This window comes from Pteropus vampyrus, unplaced genomic scaffold (genome assembly GCF_000151845.1).
Source record: "Pteropus vampyrus isolate Shadow unplaced genomic scaffold, Pvam_2.0 Scaffold54, whole genome shotgun sequence".
Lineage (NCBI taxonomy): Eukaryota > Metazoa > Chordata > Mammalia > Chiroptera > Pteropodidae > Pteropus > Pteropus vampyrus.
In genome coordinates, this window is record NW_011888835.1 from 2,362,373 (window position 1) to 2,387,468 (window position 25,096).

At 31.2% G+C, this 25,096-nt stretch overlaps 1 protein-coding gene and 1 pseudogene across 1 annotated transcript in view; one reads left to right on the forward strand and one right to left on the reverse strand.

Annotated features, from left to right (window-relative positions):
* The window catches only part of CSMD3 (CUB and Sushi multiple domains 3), a 1,080,109-nt gene that overhangs the window by 286,305 nt on the left and 768,708 nt on the right, over positions 1 to 25,096 (reverse strand). Inside the window, 3 exon segments of the mRNA XM_011360386.2 lie at positions 1,835 to 1,961; positions 6,446 to 6,637; positions 19,027 to 19,183. Coding sequence (XP_011358688.1) covers positions 1,835 to 1,961; positions 6,446 to 6,637; positions 19,027 to 19,183 — 476 coding nt within the window.
* LOC111739828 lies at positions 8,044 to 8,165 on the forward strand (annotated as a pseudogene).

Sequence of the window (25,096 nt, forward strand, 5' to 3'; positions counted from 1 at the left end):
TAGCATATAATGAATTTTTCTTGAGCAGTATAATTTATTTCTTTAGAATATGAACACATGTACTATTATATCACCTTTGCAAATTACCAAAATTTCAGGTATATGTCCTTTTCAATGCAGATGAATTTTAACAATGGCTATAGCAGGTGACATTTATGAAGGATCTGGTACATGCCAGGAACTATGCAAAATGCGATACATATTTTTTTCTTTGTTTAATTATTGTAATGACCAAATGAAGCAGGAATAATTTTATCTCAATTTTATAAACATGGCAAATGGAGTTTAGATGAAATAAAACTTCCCAAAGGGTGATAGAGTCATGAACTGAACTTTTCTGACTCCACAGAATCTGTTTTCACCAGTGTTTCATATTTATTTGCTTGATTTAGAGTCACGCAAGGTTTATTCCAGGAATCTAATAGTTCACATTCAAAAATCAATCAATATACATCATCACAATGAAAGATATAAGGGAAAAAAAATCACAAGAACATCTCAATATATACAGAAAAAGTATTTTTAAAAAATTCAATATTATAATCACATTCAGAAATCTAGGAGTAAAAGAGAGAACTTCCTTACTATGAAAAATTACGTCTTACTGCCCTCAAAAAAACGGACAAGACCCCACCCCCCACAAAAACCTGTTTCATATTAAATCATTCTGCTTATGTCTAATCTAGACAAAGTTAGCATCTGATACTCATGGTGGCTACTACCCAAAACTAGAAATCCGATTATATTAACAGCTCAACTCTCTCTGAATATATATCATATCATATTTAATATGTGAATTTCAATTTGGGTTGCATAGTAATAGCAAATATTGTTCTTTAAAAAAAATCTAAAAATCCCATTGATATTGTTATTTTTAAGTTTAGTAATTCTAATATTTAAATAAAACAATTACATGAGTTATACTAAATAAAAATAGGCTGAGGATTGATTTAGTGCTATTTTGAGTTCTGCAAATTCCCTTGTGAAAGCGATAGACCAGTTCACATTCAACAATGTGCTAGTTTACATCCAACAGTGCATTCAGTATATCTTTCAATATGTTATTTGAAGGACAATACTTGTTTTCTATAACCATCCAGAAGCCTGTCTGAAATTCCATTTATAGAAAGCAGCGATTCTTGAGTTTAAAGTTGTTGTTTTGTGAGCAATAATACACTACCTAGTTCATATGTCAAGGACAATTTATTCATTTATTAAACCATTCCCATGCATAACAATAATAGTTAAACTAAGACTGAGAGCGTGTGATAACCTTGGAAACCTGATTGGTGTTGATTTAGGAGGCAACAGTTTTGCCACCATCTAAAGGGCAATGGTGTGAAGAATTGTGAGCCACCTAACTGAAGTCAGCAAGAAAGGGAAATCAAACATGGTTAAAGGAGCAGAGAGCAGATACTCTGGAGATATGCCTGAAGCAATGGAAGGCAGGGGATAGTTATTGAGTCCCCTTCTATTCTTATTTCTTCTAATGTTTGTGAGGCTGAATTCATGATAGTGACCTGGACAATTTTGTACACCTATCAAAATGGTAGACTAGGCATCTTGAGTCATCAAAAATTAAAAGTAGAGTGCCCAGGGAACAGGAAAAATTCTCACATTCTGTGCCCTCTTCTAACTGTGAAAAGTTTCCCTCTAAGGGGTATATGAGCTGCCCCTGTGGCCCACAAATCGATAAATCATGCCTATGAATATTTTTTTATGTTTAACAGATGAAAACTGAGTTTTTTCTTGTCAAGGTTAAAAATATTGAAAAATTTTGATGATTAAGAAATTCAGATTCCCCAGTAATTTTGAGAAAATGAAATCCATTTACCTGACAATGTTTCCTGGATCTACCTCAATCATCCACATGCAACGGAGATTATTGTCATAAGGAAAGGGATAACCAGGAGATAAGATTCTTCCTGATGATTCTCCTTTAAAACGACCTCCACATTCAGCTAATAACAAATAATAAAAATTTAGTAAAAAAATAATTTGTATACAGAAAAAAAATGAAAATTTAACTCACAATTTAATGCCAATCTTTTTTAAAACAATCTATAAATTTCACAAGAGCATGTATTTTTTTCACCTTAAGGAAAATAAGAATTGATTTCCCCTCTTCTTGAAAGTAAATATTTGTATATGCTTTCTCAGATTATGGTATTAACTGAAGTCAGAACATTATTGCACAATAAAACATGAGTCTCAAGTTAGATCACATAAAAAAGATAATAAAATGAATGTAATTAGGGAATAAAAAGACACACTCAAGAACTCAGTTTAGGGTTCCAAACATTTTAAGATGTGTTGTTAAATAATTATAATTTAAAAAGGGGAAACAGATGGCAAGTTGCTCACTGCTAGTTGGTTGCAGGCTGAATAATTCATCATCTTACTACCCTACCTCTGAGAAAAACTAATCTTTACTGCAGTCCCTCAGGCCTTTTAAATTTCATTGTCCTTTTATTCCCCTTTAAATCACTCTAAACATTTTCCCTTTTAACCTCTCAAAAGTCAAAGTGGCATTTTTATTAGATTTCTTACTTCAGTTAAATCTAGTTTGGTTTTGATTTAATATGGTCTCTAATTTTATAAAATTTATCAAATTAGAAATGTAAGTATTGTCATACAATATAATTAAAATTTTATCTTTTGGGGAATACCTCTCCATTTTAATAATATTTAACATATTGGGATGTCTGTAATAGTTTTATTTCAGTAAGAAGATAATCTAGAAAGAATTCTCTGTATTCAAGAAGAGAGAAAGTATGTTCGGTAGTCTATTGACCAATATCTCTCAACCTTAGAAATAAGGAAAACAATGTGTCATACACTACACATTTGCAAATTTTCCGGATTATCTCCTACCAAAGTATAACCAAAACCAAAACACTTTATTGTTTGCTTAAATATTTGAAGATCCTCTTAGATTTATTTTTCTCATTCTCTGTATTGTTTTTATATTACTGAAATTCAATGACTGAATTAATGAGCTTCTTGGGTTTTCTTTTCTTTTTCTTTTTTTTTTAGAGTAAAAGTCAAAGGCAAAGTTTTAGCATTTGGAAGAGACCTAATAATAACAGAATCTAACGGTTCTGTTCTTATGCAGGCTCTATTCATATAGGTAAATCTGTTTCAAAGATTTTACATATACTTCACTATACTGTGGTGGTTAGTTTTATGTGTCAACTTGGCTAGGCTATAGTACCCCATTATTTAATCAAACACTAGCCTAGATGTTGCTTGTGAAGGTATTTTATCAATGTGGTTAATATCTGAGATCAGTTGACTTTAAGGAGATTACAATTGATAATGTGAGTGGTCCTCATTCAGTCAGTCATAAGGCCTTATGTACAAAAAATGAATTTTCTAGAAAAGAACTTCTTCAAGACTGTAGCATTAACTCCTCCCTGAGTTTCTTGCCTTTTGGACCAATCTATGGATTTTGGACTTGTCAGCTGCCACAATTGTTTGAGTCAATTCCCTAAAATAAATAAATCTCTATAGGTAGGTAGATAGGTAGGTAGGTATAGATAGATTGATCTAGATATGGTATTCTATTGATTGTTTTTCTGGAGATCCCTGACTGATACACCCATAGAGGACTGAGTAATTTCATTCTGCATTGCAATATCAATTTAATTTATAACAACAAACTTGTTTTTAAAGTAAAAAAGATCAGATATCACTATCGCTTATTGTGCTTTTTCTCATTTTTTTAATGAAAACTTTGTTGAACTAGAACTATGTAACTATATTAATTTTTCAATATTTCTTTTGATTTATAACTATTATTGACACATGTCTATTGTGAGAACAAACTTGATATTTCATTCCTTATTAATTTTTAATTAACTGCAAGCCAAACTGGAGTTTCATGCACTATGTTGTTATCTTGAATTTAAACATAGTTTTCTTTTCTTCATATTATTTTTGTTACAAATATTGCTTGGCATTTTGACTTCGGATGAGCCAGTGTGATAAGCCATAGAACTAGAGTTCATTTCTGACAGAAGACTTATGTGCACAGGATAAAAATGAAAATGTTTAAAGAAGGTAGAGTAGTCAAATCCCTCCAACTATGGTCCTTAAAAAAATTAATTTTTGTTTGATCATCATAAATACTCCAGAAACATAACTACCTAGAAATATTCCACATAATTAAGAAAAAGTTTCTTATTTGACAAGACAAAAATATAGCCATATAAATATTTAAGGTTAATAGGCAAAGAAAATTATAATCTTAGGCCAGGTGGTAGAGCTATTAATTGTTGCCGATAGAGAATACGATCTAAAATAAAATTTCATCTTCTGTTATCATGGAAATTATCAGCATGACACACCATGTGTCCAAGTGTTTTTTAGCTCTTACTCCTGATGATCCATCATTGGGGAAGAAAAAGTTTACCCTTTTCATGAAATCTTGAGCGTTATCAAGTCACTAAGTTTGTCTTGGGATATATGAAATCTAAAGTGCATTGATTCGTTGTAAAAATCATTAAAATCTTCTGATCTCAGAACAAATGTCCTTCTATTTGCATAAAATTTTTCCAAAAAATAATGTTTTTGGCTTCATTCAACACATATAGAAAATACATAGTCTTTAATGTATTTATTTTGTGATTTTAATTTTAGGGACATCATGGCAAGTCAGTATTTACAAATTTATAGTTTATGCCATTACAAGCCTTAATGATTTTCTCAATATATTTCCTCTACACATCAAAGAATGTAACTTCAGAAAGAATTAATCAATGCTACATTTTTCTCATAACAAATGCCAGTGGGCTGATTGTTGGCCATATTCCAGAATTTCAAGCTTTATCAATTTGGGTGATTGTTATTTTACATATTACCCTATCCAAAATTCAGATTCTACATGAAAAGAAACGGTTATGATTGAATTTTGGTTAGATAAAAACATGTTTGCTTTCTGCATGAATCTCTGTTTTAATAAACCAATAGAGGTCTCAGCATCAAAAACACTGTGCAATCAGTTGCAAAGCCTCTAATGACTAAAAGTTCATTTTTAAAAAATTTATTTTAAAGTTTTGTGGGTATTTCCAAGTTGACCACACCAACTAACAAAGATTGAAATTTGTCTCAAAAGATTCAATATTCAAAACACATGAAGTTTTATACTTTAAATATGTGTGGCTCTTTTGGGTATCAATTATACCTTAATAAAACTTTTTTTTTTTAAATTAGGTCAATTTAATTCATACGGGCCTGATACAAGACAGATTTATGCCTCCATAAATGCCATCACAAAATAAGAATGACTAAAGAATGACTGCATGTTTGTTCCCTACCAAGGAGTTAGTATTTTGTTAAAATGCTGTTTTCTTTTGTTGCCCTAGTATTCCAACCTGGCACCTATTTGATCTTTGGGGTAAAAAAATCAGAGGTCTTTATAACACTTTTCTATCCACCCTCTCACCCATATATACCCAGTATTCATTAATTGATCTATAAAATGGCAGTAATAAAATAGTACTCCAATTACACAAAGGAGAAAATGATCATTCTCTAGCTTCATGTAAGCAATATATCTGATGTTACTCACGTGAATCTTCTTATTGAAATTGGTTATGTTTTGCTACAGACACACACATACACAAAATATGCACTTCTTTAGATTTTTGAAAAGGTAAGTATATAAAGTCTTTTTAAGTTATTAAAAATTATTATTTTAATCTATCTTGATAGTAGAATAGGCAATAATTTTTATATTGAACAAATATGATCGATGTGACTCAAATGTATATAATTAAGAGTCTTAACATATTTTTGTAGTGAGTTAAATTTTATAGGAGAAATAAAATGACTCCATATTGTACCAAAAAAGTAATAGATTATGAAAAAGAACCCTTTCACTTTCCATTAATTTCCTTCTGACAAATTTGAGTTCACTAATTTCTTTTTTCAAAGGTTTAAAAATAAGACAATTTTTTTAAATTTTCATTAACTTTATCTGGCTAATATTGGTTAATAACCTTATATAAATTTCAGGTGTATGACTTTATAGTAGAATAACAATGTATTCTCTACAAAAACATGGATAGATCTTGAGAGCATTATGCTCAGTAAAATAAATCAGACAGAAAAGGACAAGAACCTATGATTTTACTCATATGTGGGATATAAAACAAAAAGCAACAAATGAACAAAAGAAATATACAAACAAACAAACAAAAAAACCAAACTCATACATAGAGACAAAACCAAACTCATACATACAGAAAAAGGGGGAAAGGGGGTCAAACACATGGTGATGGAAGTAGACTAGACTTCAAGTGGTGAGCACTTCTTGATTGGAGGTTTGAGTTGTGTGTGGACAGAATCACTTGAAGGAGTACAGTGTATTTTAGAAACACTTCTACAGAAATATTTCATAAAACATTTAAATTTAAACATTAAACATTAAAATTAATCCTACCAATACAGGAAGGCAGAGGGTAGTCCCATGCCCTTCTCTCCCCTGTCATGCACTTAAGAAGGCTACTTCCATGGAGAGTATAGCCTGGATTGCATCCATAAATGATAGTGCTACCAGCAAAGTGGCCTTGGTCACTGATCTTGTATCCAAATTGTGGAATGCCAGGATCCTCACAATGTGAAAGTTCAAAACCTGTGAGAAGAATATAAATTTATTAAAGGTGATATTTAACAGGAAGAGTTAAAACTGTATAAATCATTTCTTCCTGTTATTTTAATAGTTGTATTAGTTATAGTACTCTTACCGCATTTAATTTTGATAGTAGTATACAATAGCCACAGAGAGCTTTTTAGTCCGTGAAAATTAGAATATGTTGCATTTTTCAAATTTATCAATGATACCCCATGGTCTATATAGATGGCAATAATGTGGCTTGTTATAGTACTAAGCTTCTTGCCTACTTCAAGTGATTTATAGCTAACAATAGATTCTGACCAATATAACTGTTAGGATTGTACTATCAAAAATTCAGACAAAATTTGTAAAATCCTAACTCTCCATTTAATTAATATGTCCACTGCAAATATAACTTCAGACTGTTTTACTATTATTGTCTTAGAAGAAAGTGAAGTAGTCTCGTACTTAAAATATACTTGATCATAAGGTAACTGAACGTAGTAATTAGCCTGACGGACTCTGAATTGTTATATTCCAGAAATTAACAGCTCTCAAAAATTCCCGCAGGAAAAAAAATAGCACATTTTTCTTCCTACATGTTGTCACTCTGGAGCGTAGAAAAATAATTTTGTATTTTTACAGTTAGGACTTTCTCCATTAATTTTTCAGAAACTTGAGGCCATAGGCTTAGAGCAATCCTCGAGAAGTTATTTTACAACTACCAGAGGAGTGAGAGAACTCCAGAGAGACTTACGGAACCCTGAAGGAGGTTCGTGTTTACATTTCAAGGGAAAATGAGGCCCAGGTCTTTACAGACATCTCTAGATTACAAAAACTAGAGACACTGAAGGCTAACTTGCCCTTGGAGAGGTATGTTTACATTTCAAAGGTTAGAATAAGAACCCAGAATCCTTTCCATATCATCTCCAAGAAACAAAAATTTCTCTCCCTCCTTTTGGAAGAGAAGGAAGAAATAGCTACTTTAAACAGAGCAAGGCTATATTTCTTCATCCCTTGACCCTAGCCACTTGTGTAAATTTTTCCATCTAATTTTCATCATGTTACTGCAGGGGTAAGGACTGGGTCAATAGGGAGCTGACACAGCTATTATTGTTATTATTATATTACCTTAATAATAATAATTAATCTCTCTAGATCCAGAAGACCTCGTGTGCACATACAGAAAATTAATAAAGATGGATATTAAAAACTTAACAATTAAAGTACAATGAACTGCTAAGATTCTGAAAGAACTAGAAAAGGATACTTCATAATTTAAACCAAACATGGCACTGATAATCAAAACCTAAGATCACTAGCTATGGAGTTTTTGTCTTTAATGTTTTACAAAAAAAAATGATCAGGTACAAAATTATATCAGTTATGATATCTGAGATTAGAGGATGATAAAAAATATTCTAGTCTATGGCCATGCCACCCTGAATGTGCCCGATCTCATCTGATCTCGGAAGCTCATAAGCAAGGTTGGGCCTGGTTAGTACTTGGATGGGAGACCACCTAGGAATACCAGGTGCTGCACGTGTCAAAAAAAAAAAAAAAAAAAAATTCTAGATAGCCTCATGCATGACGGAAATCCTGATTTCAAGACAATGTTGGAGAAAAAGAAAACTTTTATGTGTGTCTTAGATTATATGATAATCAAAAAGAGATTTGCATCTCTGTTATATACACAGATCCTTGAGCTGTGTGTATATTAGTCTAGATTTGAATTAGAAAGCAAAAAGCATAAATTAGTTCATTGATGTCAAATCACTAATTTACATCACTGGCTTTTTTGAGTATCAGAACATATATAAAATCATCAGAACTTGTGAGTACTGAGTTTACACTGTCTGTCTGTACGTGGAGGGCTATGTTAGCTCTCAGAGAACAAGGGAATCGCTCTCTAGTCTCTTCAAGGGAAGCTTAATCATTCTCTCCTCTGTTAACTCCTAGAATTACTCTGTGCATTCCAATTAATTTTAATTTACAATCATTTACTTTTTTTCTTTTTTTTTCTTTGTACAAACAAATGATTTCATTTTTTTCCTCTTTCCCACAACACCTACCCAGCATAAATTCTGGCATATAGCAGATGTTAAATAATGTTCATAAATGAACGTACACTTTTAGAGGCAATAATTTCTAGGCGACAACTAAACAAGAAACTAAAATGATGCCGATGAAAAGCTGAAATTTATGGGACAATTTAAAAAAATCTTCGGGAATTTCCTGTATGGATGAATTTGTGACAGCCGCATTTGGGTGAAAATATGTTAAAATAAGGCAAATACAAATAGCTGCAGAGACAGAGCCATACAGGTTAGAAGTCGTTAACTCAAATGGTGACATATATATATTTATAACAAGATATAAAGTATATACATGATCAAGCAAGCCAGTCTTTCAAAAAAAAAAAAGTAGAAACAGCAGAAGTTGTAACTTTAAATTTTCAGGACATATTCCTTTGCATAAGTCTGCATACTTAATACTACTGTAAAGGGTCCCTGCTTAAAAATTCTTTCTACCAGACATAATATTCAGTTTATCATTCAAGATGCAGCCGCTTTTGAGTTCTACCGTATGTCATTAATCAAAATAAAAATGGAAATTAAGTCTTCTTTACTAGGTTTACTACCAAATTCATTCTTTCTTAATTTGAATGTTCTGTAAATGTGGTTGGTAATTGCTGGTGATGAGGTAAAACGAAGATATTCTTTGTAAATTAAGATAATTTATAATACTTTGCATTGTAGATGAAAATGCACATGAACAATAGTATATAAACTACAAAGCACAGCATAATTTAGTCCAATTTGGTGGAATTATTGTTGCTTATTCATAAATATTCAGAACTGTCTTATCTTTATGGAAACATTCAGCTGCCAGTCTTTTCATTGAAAGGCATAATACTCGAAACCATCAATTAAATAAAGAATTATACAAAAAATCACATATACTATAGTCATCATTCCTTGTGAAATTTGATCCTCTGATTATATTAAAATTTCTTTTTGATTGTTGAATAACTTAAACTGAGATCTAATTTCTTTCCTAAAAGAATACAGTACATTTAAGGATTTTAATTTAGGTTTAAGTTATAACTTGAAACCTACAAAGGAATACAAAGAATAACATTTTACCATTTCACTCTGTCACATTCTAGGAAAATAATTGCTTCATATTAATATTAATTTTAATTCAGACTAGTTTTCAGATTAATCTTCATATTGATTGACTCATATTTACATTAACATTATTATTATGAAATAAATATTACAAAACATGTTAAAGTTCCTTTTGTGTCCCTCTTCAATCCCCTTCTGGTCTTTCTCTACTGAGAGTTAGCAAATATTCTGAATTAGTACATCATTCTCACACATATTTTACATGCTACCACATATATATGCTACTATCTGTATATCTATGAAAAATATATAATATGTTTTGCAAGTATTTATATATCTTATAAATTACAAAAAAATCTCCTAAGGCTTTATTTGTTCCATAGCATTGTGTTTTTACTTTCAAATTTATACAAACATATAACACACACACAACACACAACACACAACACATGACACACACACACACACACACACACACACACACACACACTCTATTCATTTTAACTCTCTGTGGTATTCCATTGGAATCATATTCCAAAAATGTTTCACTCATTCTCCAGCTGACGAACATATATAATGTTTCCAATTATTTACTGTTAAAAAATGGCTGTACTTCTATGTCTCTTTTTACAAATGTGCAAATATTTCTATAGGGCAAACTCCAAGTAGGAATCCAAAGTTCATTTCATCCTTAATATTCAATTGAAATCTGCCGATCTGCTATTTCTACCTTGACCCACTGAAAGATAAACAGCTGCATCCCTACCTCAGTGTAATTTCTGTTTGATTTGTTTATGAATAACAACTGTGTATTCACATAGGATAATGTTGTATCTGGTCAGCAAAACAATAGTCAGATGACTTACTATTATAAGCAATATCTGAAAATTCACTTTTTGAATATAAGTAGCATTGTTCATGTAACTTAAAATAAGAAGGCCCTTATGAGCTTTAGTTTTTTGAAATTCAGTTAACATGTAAATATATTTGTTATTTGCTAAAGTTAAATTTTAGAGTATTTAATGGTGAATGAAAGTATGTTAATTTTATGTACCAAAAGTAAGACCTGTCAAACTGCTAAATAAAAAGAGAAACAGATTGTTAACAAGGAAATGAAGAAAGTGTGTTAGCTAAATATATTAGGGGAATATATACTTTTTGAAACCAAAAACATTAATAAAGTTTTTTTTCATTTTAATTGATATAATTGACATAACATTATATTTCAGGTTTAAAATATAATAATTCAATATTTGATATGCATTATTGTGAAATGATCACCACAATAAGTTCAGTTAACATTCATCACTACACATACTTATAAACTTTTTTATTATGAGAAATTGTAAGATCTACTCTCTTTACAATTTTCAAATACACAATACAGATTTTTAACCACAGTCACCATGCTGTACATTTCATCTCCAGGGCTTATTTATAAGTAGAAGTTGTAGCTTTTGAACACTTCAATCATTTCAAAGAGACAAATGAGGATTATTTTATCATGATTTTAATGTGTATAAAATCCTTTGAGGAATTTAATTCATAATATTTACAAAATCATCTTTAATAATTATATTTATTATTTGATTATTAAACTCCATTTAGGCCATTAGCCTTGCAAGAAAAACTCTTATTTTAGAATTCTTTATATTTAAATGACGATGTATATAAAACAATGTTAACTTTGCCACTTTAAAATTCACAAGCAGGAAATAATCCATAACATATATAGCAGCTATGATAATCCTCTTTGATTCAGACATAATAAATATAATGGGACTAAAGAAAAGAAGAAAGTGTTGAAGAACAAGTACATATTGTTTTTACTCACTAATCAAACTAATAAAAAAAGATACATTTATTCCTCACTAATCAAACTATATAAAACATTTCTGAAACTATAAAACTTAGAAGAATGCTTTCAAAAGACAATCCTTACAGTTTTGAGCCTATAGAAGTTAAGAATTTAAACAAACAAAAAAAGCTTGTGGAAATGACTCCTATGCAATCCAACTGGAGAAAAAGGAGGTAAAAAATTCTTTTGCTTTTCTTAATTGCAGATGTTCTAAATCTTATGTATAAAATTCTGATAAAAAATGTGCTAGTTTGTGTCTTATACATTTTTGTACATTTAGGAAAGATGAGATACTGCTTGGGTGGAATTTTTTTTTTTTTTAACCATCAGCCATTTGGTATTTGGCCAAAGTGTATAAATTGTACACTCTAGGTATATCTAGGAAAGGAATTTTACTAGATATTGCCAGATTACTATCCTGGGTGACCTTACCAACTTATTTTCCCAACTCTGAGTTTCAAGTTCTTTAAATTGTCATCAGCATTTGGCATTGTACAGCTTTTTATTTTTTTTACCAATTTTATAAATATGCAATAGCATATTATTTTGGGGTTTAATATTTAATTTCTAGTAAGCATTTTTTTTTCACTTGCTTATGGCCACTGTAGTTCCTCTACTACAAAAATTTTTTTTGTCCATATTTTCTTGTAGACTACTTTTCTTCTTATTGATTTGTAGGATTCCTTTCTATAGTGTATATTATTCTGATATGTATATGTGTATATACATACATATACATATATATATATTAAATACTTTTTTCTGAAATGTCTCGTTTTTACTTTTTTATGATGTGTTTTGTTATAGAAAAAAATTAAAAATAATAACTGGGGCTTGGTCAGGAAAACAGAAGCTACTTAGATTATCTGAGTTGTTAATATTCAATATAAAAAAATAGAGGGAAAATACAAGAAATGCAGAGGGAGTGAAGGTCAGAAGAATACTGCTGACCTTTAGTAAATCCAGTTCAGGGAAGCTGTTGCCACCACCTGCCAGCACCACACTCTTGCCTCCTGCCTGAAGATGCTGGTTTCTAATAATGGCTTCTCATTGGATCCCACCTTTCAGTTCTCATGAGACTGCCTTTAATTGTCAGGTTCTAAGCAGAGATCTTCACTGGCAAGAAAAAGGGAAATGTAGTTGCCAGGTCTTTAGTCTCTACACTTCGGGAAGTGTTTAGAAGGGCAAACATGCTACTGACTATGAACAGATTTTTGTTTGTATATCTTGTTTCAGAAATTTTTATTCACCTTAAACTTAACTATTCTAGTTAACATTTTTTCAAAACATTTTAAAGTTTTGATACTAATATGTCTTCAATCTACCAGAAGTTAATTTTATGTAAAGAGTAAATTTGTAGGTTTTTAGATATTAAGTTCAAAATTTACAAAGCTTTTGGAATGGTAAGGCTATAAAAATGGTAATGACTTTCTGTTATTCTAGTAGGAAGAAATTATATCCAACATTGTCTATGTGAATAACAGATAATCAAGAAATATTTCTTTAATATTTTAATACTATATAATGAAGCATTAATCAATAGTTTCATTGTTTGGTTAATTTCAAGATTTAAAAAATAAAGGAAATGCCTTTATTCTGTTTTAAGTGGTTAAGAGGATACAGAAGTACATGGAGTAACTTTGTTGTCCTTTGTAATTTATTTCTACTTGCATTTGTATTAAATAAATTATATGTTAAGAATAAAGTTAGAGTTAACAGGCCATCTGATTATTTTTCATGTTTAACATTGCCAACAGCATACTGGTAACTAAATTAAAGAGTTTAAATAGGGACATTTTTAAATATATTTATAAGGCTAATGCACAAAAAAGGCATCACAAATTGCTAAAACTCATCTTTAATTTGAAAATAAAATTTGAAATGGCTATATTCTGTGTAGATTATTGAATCATTTCAGGCAGGAAAAAAAAAAAAAAACTGGAAGGTTAAGAAAGTCAAAATATATCTGAACTTTTCCCTTGAGATAAGAGACATGTCTTCATTGGGCATTTTAAAAATCAAATGTGCAGAAATGATAACAAAGGGACATCTGAACCCATAGGTACTACCTAATATTTGGACATTATGCACATTTACCAGAGCATCTTTAGAAGAGTCAGTGCTATAATCCATCAATAAAGGTGCTTGTTTAAAATACCCAGTTCTTTTCTATGAAATTAAATGAAGAGCTGAAAGAATCAGCAGTGAAATACAGCTTCAGGAATACAGTTTAAAGACGGTGAGCACCATAAAAGATACTAGACATAAGTCATTACTCTAAGGGAATTTGGCCAACATGAAAGAATTCAGATTGAAAGATTCTTAAGCATACAATGACAAAAGTTTCTTTGGAGAGAACTGCATTAACATTTTAAAAATTATTATTTTTTATAATTACATCAACAATAAATGTTAATTCATGGAATCTTAAAAAAATACCTAAAACAGCCTGGAGGTAATATAGAATAGTAATTAAGATAATGCATTCTCGAAACAGAATCTCTCAGTTCCATTTTCGTATCTGCACTTATTAGCTAAGTGACCTTGGGCAAGTAACGTAACTTTTCCATGCTTTGTTTTTCCTCATTTCCTCACTGGGTATAATAGTACCCCCCTCGCAGGGTTATATTTTGTACCTAGTAGGTAGTAGATAAATGTTACTATTATTTTAAACTCATATTTAATATTATAATGTTGAAATCTCTGTGTGCCTTTAAATATAATCCAAGCCCTTTACTATCGTCCACCTCCCCATTGCCCAGCTTTACCTATTTGTCTTATTCTTGTTTATCCAGCTCCAGGCATGTAACTCAAGCTCCAGTCTCTTTTAAGCCTTTGTACTGTTGATGTATCTGCCTAGAATCCTATACCCCCAAATCTGAATGTGGTTGCCCCTTCTTATAATTCAGATATCAATCCAAGTGACACTTTCTCTGAGATGGATTGTAGCAAACTAGCTACAATAGCCCCATCTCCTGTATTATCTCACTGCCTTGTTATAAATTAATTCTAAATGCAGTTCTCTTATCTTTTGTTCATATCTTTATTTTCTGTCTTGTCCTTCTAAAAAAGTTAGCTATATATGTGGGCAGGAATTTTGTCTTATTCACTGTTTTCATTATCCCCAGAGCATAAAACATTCAAATGGTGAAAGATAAACTTTAAACCTATGACCAATAAATAATTTCAACAAGTTAGTTGTGGTAGAGTAGTAAAAGGGAAGATAAGACAGATGAGAGAGAGAGAGAGAGAGAGAGAGAGAGAGAGAGAGAGAGATTGAGAGAGAGAGAGATACCACATTTAGAAATGCATTCTTGAAATGTGCACTGAGGGGCTGAGGGAGTCTGGTCAGAGTATTCTATCAGAATTTGCTAATGTCTGTATTATATAATATATATAATATAGAGTCTCTGGGCTTCTGTGACACCATTAATCATGGGGGCATCTATTAATACAATATCTTTGAACTTATTAATTATTTGAATACCTGTTATAGCTAGACACTGTCAGTTGTCAATATCTCCTCTTCTTCCTCACTAAAAAATAAATAAATGAACAAACAAATACATAAAAATTAAAAAAAAAATTTGTTCCCACCAGTAATAGAATCATATCAGGTATATATCATCATGGTCTAATATTAAACCAATTATTTAGTCTGCCAAATACTTCATCTTCCAGTCCGCCTTGCTGGGAAACTTAGCCATAACCATGTGGCCCAGTTTTCAATAAAGAGAGATAAGAGAATGTCTGACAGAAGATTCTGCATTCCTAATAGAAGGAATGCATGTAATGGGCACTTCCTGTTCCCTCTTTCTTCTTGCCTTAAATATGCTCAGAGTTAAAGTATCCATCTTGTGGCCTTGTCATAAAAAATATGAGGACAAAAAGTGAACACTCTAGGAATGCCACAGCAGAAAGATACGGGAAGGACCCTAGGTAAGTGAATCAAGAACAACCTACCTTCTCTCTCTTCCTTTCTCTTATAGGAGGAAAATAAGCTCTGGTTGTTTAAGCCATGGATAGGTTTTTCATTACTTGAAGCCAAAAGTAGCATCTCAGCCACTGTTTCCATTAGTCCATTTGCTATTCTTCATGATTATATAATAACTGGACTATATAAGACAGTTAAAATAAAATGCACCTTAAAGGACTGTTTTAAAGTATTTCTCCATTTTTATCTCAGCCAAATGAGATTCTGTCTATCTAAAACTGAAGACAACAGCAATCATTATCAAGTCCACAAAATAGATAATAGATAGATAGAAAGTGAATGATATTAGGTGAGTGGCATTAGATAAGGGTGATCATAAAAAGCTTATTTGTGCTAAGACTAGAATTATGAGAAGCTAGGTAAGTGCGATTAATCTGAATTGTATTATTTGCCTTAAAAAGTACTAATTGTGTTCTTTCTAATCTCTGTGCCTTTCTTCATCCAATTCTCTTTGCCTGGAATACTCCCCACCATTTATGTCTGTGACCTACCAATATTGTCTTTCTTACTACCTAATTCATGAGTCCTTACCTGATCTGCTCTAGCCAATGTCCTCTCTCCTATCTCTAATTCTCTTAATGCGAATACTGGAAACTCTTCTACATCACACAGCGTTCTCAGTTAGATGTCTCAGAAACAAAGCTGGAATAATTGTAAGGGTAACATATCAGAGGATGGCAGGGGTGGAGTTAGACTTAGGAATAACTGAATGCAGAAATTCAGACATGAAAATATGATCTTTACCATTTTTCCCCATATTTTAACACCTTAGAAATTTTCTCATGTTAGAATAATACTTACTGCTTCTAAAAATTTTATGACTATTTAAAATATGTGGCCTAACAATCTTCTATAACACGAAGGCATTTTATAAACTCAATATTAAGATACCATGTTAATTTACCAAGAATATGTAAAAACATGTAATTGAATTAAATCTGACTAAAGTCATTATGAGGGGAAATGTCTCCCTGAAGAACTATGCACAGTATGTTTGCGAAAAAGTATCACAATACAGTGTGATAACTGTTATATTAGTTGTAGATACATATGGTACGAAGGTAGACTAACTCTGGCTGAAGGAGTCAGAGTAAGCATCAGTGGGAAAACTACCTGAGAAGGGTCTTAAAGTTCACTAGTTCAGCTGATGCCTCGGGTGGGTGGGGCATACCCAAAAGAGAAAGCAGTCTGGGCACTGGTGCTGTGGCTGGAAACCAAACCATGTGGAGGATAAGAACAAGCTGCTTTCAAAGCTAAGAAATATGAGGTTGCCTATTAAAATCACTGTAGATATGCAGAAAGGTTGCCACTGTAAAAAATCAGAAGTAACACTTAGGAACAAACACAATAAATAAGAGATGTGTCACTACCCTCACGACTCTTCCCAGCAGAGAGGCCCAGAACACAGTTGTTGGTCTGGAAACTCGTAAGAGCATTTACTTACCTGGTGGTATCTAGAGACACCTTAGAAGTAGGCTACGGATATTTTAATTCCGGGTCTGACTGACACATTTTAGCTTCAGTTCTGAGACTGAAAAATATTTATAGATATACATCTGCTCTTTTTTAAAAATAACTGCTTTAATACCCCGTTCTCAAATTTATAGCTTCCCATCATCATGAATACATGCATTCTACAATGAACAACTAGAGCATTAAAAAAAAGGTGACTTCAAGTATTTGCTTATTAAGGTTTCTCTTTTGTTGACATCTGATAGTGCACACCAGTGACAATAATTCAATAATTTTCCTCCTTCCAGACACCTGAGCACCCTATACAATTTCAAATCTACGTATGTCCTACAATGCCCAGAATCTTTGAATCAATAATCTCAAGCTGCATAAAATTAAATATCAGAAAAGAAAATCTAGATTTCCGCTATGAAACCCATTATCATTTTGGACAAGAAATGCAAATTGATGCAGAAGAAAGAAAGATCATTATATAAACATTGAGCCATGACTTGAAAAATGTCAGCTAGCCCTGTTAGAAAACAGAGAAAAGAGGAAAGGAAAGCAGATTTAAAAAGATTTGCCCTTCTGAGCAGATCACATCAATTATATTTGAGCAATAATCCTTAAAGCCATTACTTTTAGTCCATCACATAGTAATATCTATGACACAACTCATTTGGATTTTCATTTGTCTTTGGAAGGACTTCATAAGAAATCACATTGTACACAACCGTTCTGGAAATTTAAAAATAGGTGTTAAACATTCATTTTGTTGATTTATTTTTCCTTAAAGTTAATGATGTAACAGTTCAAGCACAGTTAGAAAAAACCTTGAAATAAATGGAGAGCAAGAGTAATCTGTCAGTATTACACACTAGGGTATTTTAATATAATGAGTCATTATATTCTCTTGTCTCCTACTTCTCATATCGTTAAGAAAGAATATTTTTACAAATGATAATTTGATTCAAATTTCTTTTAGGATCCCATGTGAATATCTTTAATGCTGTAACCTTTTTAATTTCTCATTTCTGTAATACTTTCCATTCATCTGATACCCTGAAAAAAGTTAAAGGGGTCATTAGGTTTTGTCAAATATTCGAATAGGAAAGATTTCTGAATACTGCTACTTAATTTATTTTGCCATATTAAATGAGTATTCTAAACTTCTAAGAACTGATTTGATTTTAAATTTTATTGATTAAACACACAGCCCACAACTACCTCAATTTTACTTTTGCTTTACTTTCTCGGTACAGTGTCTTAACACACAGTAGAAACTAAGTAAGTATATAATTTAAATATATTAATTGTTCATTGTTGTAATTTATCTGTTTCTTATATTATCGCACTGGTAAAAATAAATTCATTTAATTTGTGTAAAATTGATGTAACTAATATACCTATGGTTCTGTCTTTGAATTTCTGTCAGAATAGCTGACAAGTATAACAAAATAGGTTTGTATAAACTTATTTTTAATAAGGCAATACAACACAAAAGTAAACACAAAATAAAACAGCTACCCTTTATTGTAAAATCACCTGAAACCATCCATTAATTATCAATGACTGACCAACTGTAACTATTACACATGTATTGTGTGTATGTTGCAATTATAGGCAGGAGTTCAAACACTGGATTTCTATCCATTAAAAAGTTTAATCGTACTTACATATTAGATGGGGAGAATACTTCAACTTTAAAATAATACATGAATAAATAAGTTCAAAGCTAAAATGACTTAACCTTTCTGAATCTTACTTGTTTCAAATATAAAATGGCAACAGTTAGAATATCTGCAACTTATGGAGTTGTTGGTAGGGTCAAATAAAGTTAGATATATAGAAGGGAGTTACAAATTGTAAATTGATAGTCAAATGTTGAATTTCACTTTACATGGTGTACCGCAATTATTTAATAAATACTCAGCATCAGAGTTTGACAACTTTATTCTTCCCAAATACTTACTGGTATAGACAAGTTGAAAGCCTTCATCTGTCCCTTCAGAATCAGAATTAAATTCTAGCCAGAGCTGATTTGAAGTACTACTAAGTGTCAGTCCTCGCATAGAAGCTCCAGTAAAAGCACCTAATAGATGAGTCGTTTTATCTTTTCCATCATAAATCTGCAAAATATATTTATAATTAAAATGTAGATGTGCCAATAATAACCAATTCAGATGATGTATTTATATCTATGAAAAAGAGGAAATTATTATACTCTTCTTAAGTCAGTTTATTACATGTTTCCCAAGGACAAATATACATATATATTAATTCCTACAAATATCAGGTTAAGAGTTACGATTCACATGGGTAATTTTAAAATTACAAGCTAAATAGATTTTAAGTAATACTCGAACTCACGTTATATAATGTTTGCTCTTATTATAAAAACAATGCTTTTTTTATGGCAGACAATGTAAAATTGAGAATACCTAGAGAAAGACTGGTTTCCAGGGTTGGTTGGCTGATTGTTTTTCTGCAACTTGCTCAAGGGTACCAAACATTTGTTTTTCTAATAACATGATTAATATAAATTACACTTGCTTCTTTTGCAATTTCTATAATTTATCTATATCCTTTACATTACCTCGTTTCTTTATATTTTTACAATATTAAGTCAGGAGAGTAAATCCTATTAGAAACTAAACAAAACTATACAAAAACAAAATTGATAAGCTCCCAAACACCTCTCCAACTTTCTCATTCTTCTCAAGGTGCAAATTCTCACTGCACTCTAATTTGCTTTTCTTTTATCAATGCATTATAGACTTCTCTTCAGGTCAGTAGATATGGAGTTTAGCACTGCATAGTATTCCACAGTGTGACATTACCAAGACTTGCTGCATCATTCTCATATTAATGAACTTAAGTTGTTTGCCACTAAAAGTAATGCTGAAATAAACAACTTTTACATATAACTTCTCATTTTTTGGTAAGTGCATTTCAGTAAGAGTTTTAAAAATATGGTATTTGTGGGCTAAAATGTTTATGTATTATCAAATTATTTTTCAAAATGTGTATAGTAATTAAACTGAAGGTTTCCCAGCAATGCATGTTATCATTCCTTTTCCTTGAAGGTATGCATTTTCAATGTGGCAGTTATTACCCCTAAAGGGATGAAAATTGGTCCCTGAGGGTCACAAAGCCTTAGATATTATAATGATTTGTGGTCCCTCAAAGATCAACTCTATCTGACAAGTCTTATTCTATATATTTAGTTTCATGGAGTTGGGGCTGGGAGCTCCTTAGGTAAATAATAAAAAATAGAAATAGTTTAGAAATATTGCTCAAATTTACTTGCCTCTGGACTGAAATTATCTTACTTCTGACCTGACATTAGAGTAAAATTTATACCACCGAACTCCTAATTCAGTGATCTTACCATAATATCAATGTTTCTCAAAAGTGGTACTTACTACAATAATGTCGCCTAAGAGAAGATTTCTAGGTAGTACACACTGGAGTTTTTTTATCATTACATTAATTTTCATGATGTATTTTTCTTGTGCTAGTGTTGGTTTAGGTTCATAATCTATTTAGAATGTTTTCTATAATTTGTAAACAAAAATTCATGTATATTTTTCTTCTTTTTTAATTTAAATTATCAAGATTTATTGTTAAGTTTAAGTTAATTTAATAAAATGAATTGAAAAATTTTCACCATATTTCTATATGAATTATTCAAATAAACCAATGATCTTTTTCTATCTGCAGATTCAAAGATTTCTTCAACTGAAGGAAACGTTTTTGAGTTTTCTTAAATTTTAATTATTCCCTATCTTTTTGATCCATTTTCTACCTAGAATGTCTATTATTTGCATATTCAGTCTCCAAAACTGTATTGCAATTCTCTTATCTTTTCTCTTCTGAAATTTGTATCACTTTCCACTATACAAATTGTGGAAATCTTCCACTGGATCTTCCTCACTAATAACTAGATTTTCAGTAGTGATTAATCTCTTTTCATTTAGGTCTTATGCTAAAATCATAAATTTTAAAATCATTGGTTAAATTACACACACTCTCTCTTAAGATTTCACATGTTTAAATTTTTTTTTTTAATTTAACTTTTAATGCTTCCATAGTTCAAATTTAATGCATATCATCTGTTATTATGTCTTTAACTTAATCTTTCTTCCCTTTGGTTATGCTTATTTATCTTTAGCTATTTATAGTTTTATGTTGCCTTATTATTGATACAAGTTTAAGTGCTCTAAAACTAACAAAGATTTTGTTTAACATGCTATACACATGTAGTTTTTGTTCAAGACTTCTAACCATATTGCCCATTACTTTTTTTGCAAAGAAATTCTTAAGTTTCCAGTGACCAAGCCGTTCCAGCTCTCTCCCTTTGTGATTAAGGAAATCTACAGCCTCACATGCACCATCCAGACTCTACCTGCTTGCTTACTTGTTGTGTTACCACAAAGAGGATGGTGAAAATAAGAGGGAGAGAGAGCGGAAATAAGAGTCTAAAGCTCAAGACAAGACGTTTATTGAATTTCTAATAGCAAACATCTTACTGGTCACTCTTTTTTTAAAACGTTTTTCGGTCAATTAAAAAAAAAATGTCTGTTGACTGTTTAAAGAGTATTGGAGTACTAATTGAGAGCTGCATGGACAAATTTTCTAAAGTTATACTGGAATATCTTGAACTCCTGGAGGAATCTATTCATCACACAAATATGTTTCTGTTTTAGATACTAGCAAACATGTATTTGTCTTCAACAAGGGTGAACTAAATATTGAGGTTTCTTAGCTCAGGAATGTTTTTTGTTTGGTTATATAAGATTCAACTCTTCATTTAAGAATACTATTAATCAGGGATAATTCAGAGGCAAGGAAACATTGCTTATTGTAAAACACAACTTTTGTGACTATGAGTTTAAAATGTTCGATATTCTCACAAGTCTGCTTCTGAATATATTTGTTTTACGACTATGTATGATATAGTTTATAAATCCCATGGTTAGATCTACATATTCACAAGCAAACTACTTAACGAGTAGATCTAGTGGATCTTATTTGTGGTTAATGTTGTCAAGGTAACCCCAAAGAATATTTACCTTTTAATTCCATTACTTCTCAACAACATATAATTTAATTCCTATGATAAATATAAATAAATGTTTATTGGATTCAATTAGTTCCACTTTCATCTGTGGATACATTTTGAGAATGAAAAGTCTGTCAAAAATAGCCAAAAAAGAGAAAATATCAACTAAACAATTACTTTATATAATTTAGTAAGCAGAAATTGGTTGCTGAAATATATTTTTTTAAGTCTCTAGTAATATTGTTTTTTCTCAAATTTTCAGTGGTAATGAAAAAATAGAATTTAATGATATTAGAAACCATTACTTCGCTCCATACATATAAGTCATTCCTATACAGGGTACCAGAAAGAGAAGAGAGAGATCAAGGGATTGAGAATCTATTTGAAGAAATAATGATTGAAAATTTCCCTAACCTAGTGAAGGAAACAGCCATACAAGCCCAGGAAGCACAGAGAGTCCCAAACAAGATGATCCCAAACAGGCCACACCAAGACAAATCATAATTAAAATGGCAAAGTTTAAAGACAAGAGAGAATCTTAAAAGCAGCATGAGAAAGGCAGCTTACAAGGGAGCTCCCATAAGACTGTCACCTGATTTTTCAACAGAAACTTTCCAAGCTGGAAGGGATTGGCATGAAATATTCAAAGTGATGAAAAGAGAGGACCTATGATAAAAACTACTCTATCCAGTGAGGCTGTCAATTCAAATTGAAAATGAGACGAAGAGCTTCCCAGACAGAGAAAATTAAAGAAATTCATCACGACCAAAGCAGTATTACAAGAAATGTTAAAGGGACTTATTTAAGGAGGAGGGAGATATAAATATAAATAATAAAATGGCAATAACTATATACTTATCAATAATCACTTTAAATGTAAATGGATTAAATGCTCCAATCAAAAGACACAGGATAGCCGAATGGTAAGGAAACAAGACCCATACATACTCTGTCTACAAATGACCTGTTTAGATCAAAAGGCACACACAGACTGAAAGTAAAGGCATGGACAAAGGTATTTTATGCAAATGGAAATTTAGAAAAGCTGAGATAGCAATACTTAGACAAAACAGACTTTAAAACAAAGGCTATAAGAGAAAAGAAAAGCATTGAATAATGATAAAGGGATCAATCCAATAGAGGAATGTAAACATTTATGTACCCATAAAGGAGTATTTAAATATATAAAAAATATATTGACCAGCATAAAGGAACAGGTAAACAGTAATATAGTCACAGTAGGGAACTTTCACATCTCATTGACACCAGTGGACTGATCTCCCAGACAGAAAATCAATAAGGAAACAGCTGCCTTACATGACACACTAGATCAGATGAATTTAATTGATATTTTTAGAACATTTCATCTTAAAGCATCAGAATACACATTCTTCTCAAGTGCACAGGGAACATTTTCCAAGATAAACCACGTTAGGCCACAAAACAAGTCTCAATAAATTTAGGAAGACTGAAATCATGTCAAGCCTATACTCTGATCACAACAGTAAGAAACTAGTAATCAATTATAAGAAAAAACACACAAACAAACAAACAAACCTGAAAAAGACACAAACACATGAAGGCTAAACAACATGCTAATAAACAATAAATGAGTTAACAATGAGATCAAGGAAGAAATCAAAAGATACCCTGAGACAAACAAAACAACCCAAAATCTATTGGATACAGTGAAAGCAGTCCTAAGAGAGAAATTTATAGCAATATAGGCCTATCTTAAGAAACAAGAAAAATCTCAAATGAACAATTTAACATTACACTTTAAGGAACTAGAATAAAAAAAGCAAACAAAGCCCAAAGTGAGTAGAAGGAAAGAAATAATAAATATCAGAGTGAAAATAAACAATATAGAGTCTACAAAAACAAACAATACAAAAGATCAATGAAACCAAGAGCTGGTTCTTTGACAAGTGAACAAAATTGATAAATATTTAAGCAGACACGTCAAGAAAAAAAGAGATGGAACACAAATAAATAAAATCAGAAATGAAAGAGTAATGACAACTGAATCCACAGAAATATAAAGGATTATAAGAAAATACTATGAGTAATTATATGCCAAAAATTGGACTATACGTAAGAAATGGATAAATTCTTAGAAACATAAAATCTACCAAGACTGAGTCAAGAAGAAACAGAAAATCTAAACCAACTCATCACAACTAATGAAGTCAAACCAATAATCAAAAAACTCTCCACAAATAAAAGTCCTGGAATGGATGGTTTCATTAATAAATTTTACCAAACATTCAAAGAATTAACACCTATTCTTCTCAAACTTTTCCAAAAAATTCAAGAGGAGGGAAGGCTCCTGAGCTCATTTTACGAGGCCACCATTACCCTGATTTCAAAACCTGACAAAGTCATTACAAAAAAGAAAATTACAAGCAGATATCCCTGATGAACACTGATGCAAAAATCCTCAACAAAATATTAGCAAACCTAATTCAGCAATTTATTAAAAAGATCATACACCATGATCAAGTTGGATTTCTTTTTAGGATACAAGATTGATAAAATATCCACAAATCAATTAATTGATACATCACATTAATACACCACATAAACATATTGACAGATAAAAATCATATTATCATATCAATAAATACAGAGATAGCATTTGGCAATATCCAGCACCCATTTATGATAAAAACTATCAGCAAAGTGGGAGTAGAGGAAACAAATCTCAATATTATAAAGGCCAAGTATGACAAACCTACAGCTAACATTATAGTCATCTGGCAAAGGCTAAAAGCATTTTCCTTAAGATCAGGAATAAGACAAAGATGCCCACTTTACCACTTCTATTCAACATAGAACTGAGAGTCCTAGCTACAGCAATTGGACAAGAACAAGAATTAAATGGCATACAAAATGGAAAGGAAGAAGTAAACCAACTTTATTTGCAGATGATATCATATGATATATATTGAAAACCTTAAAGATTCCACTAAAAAAA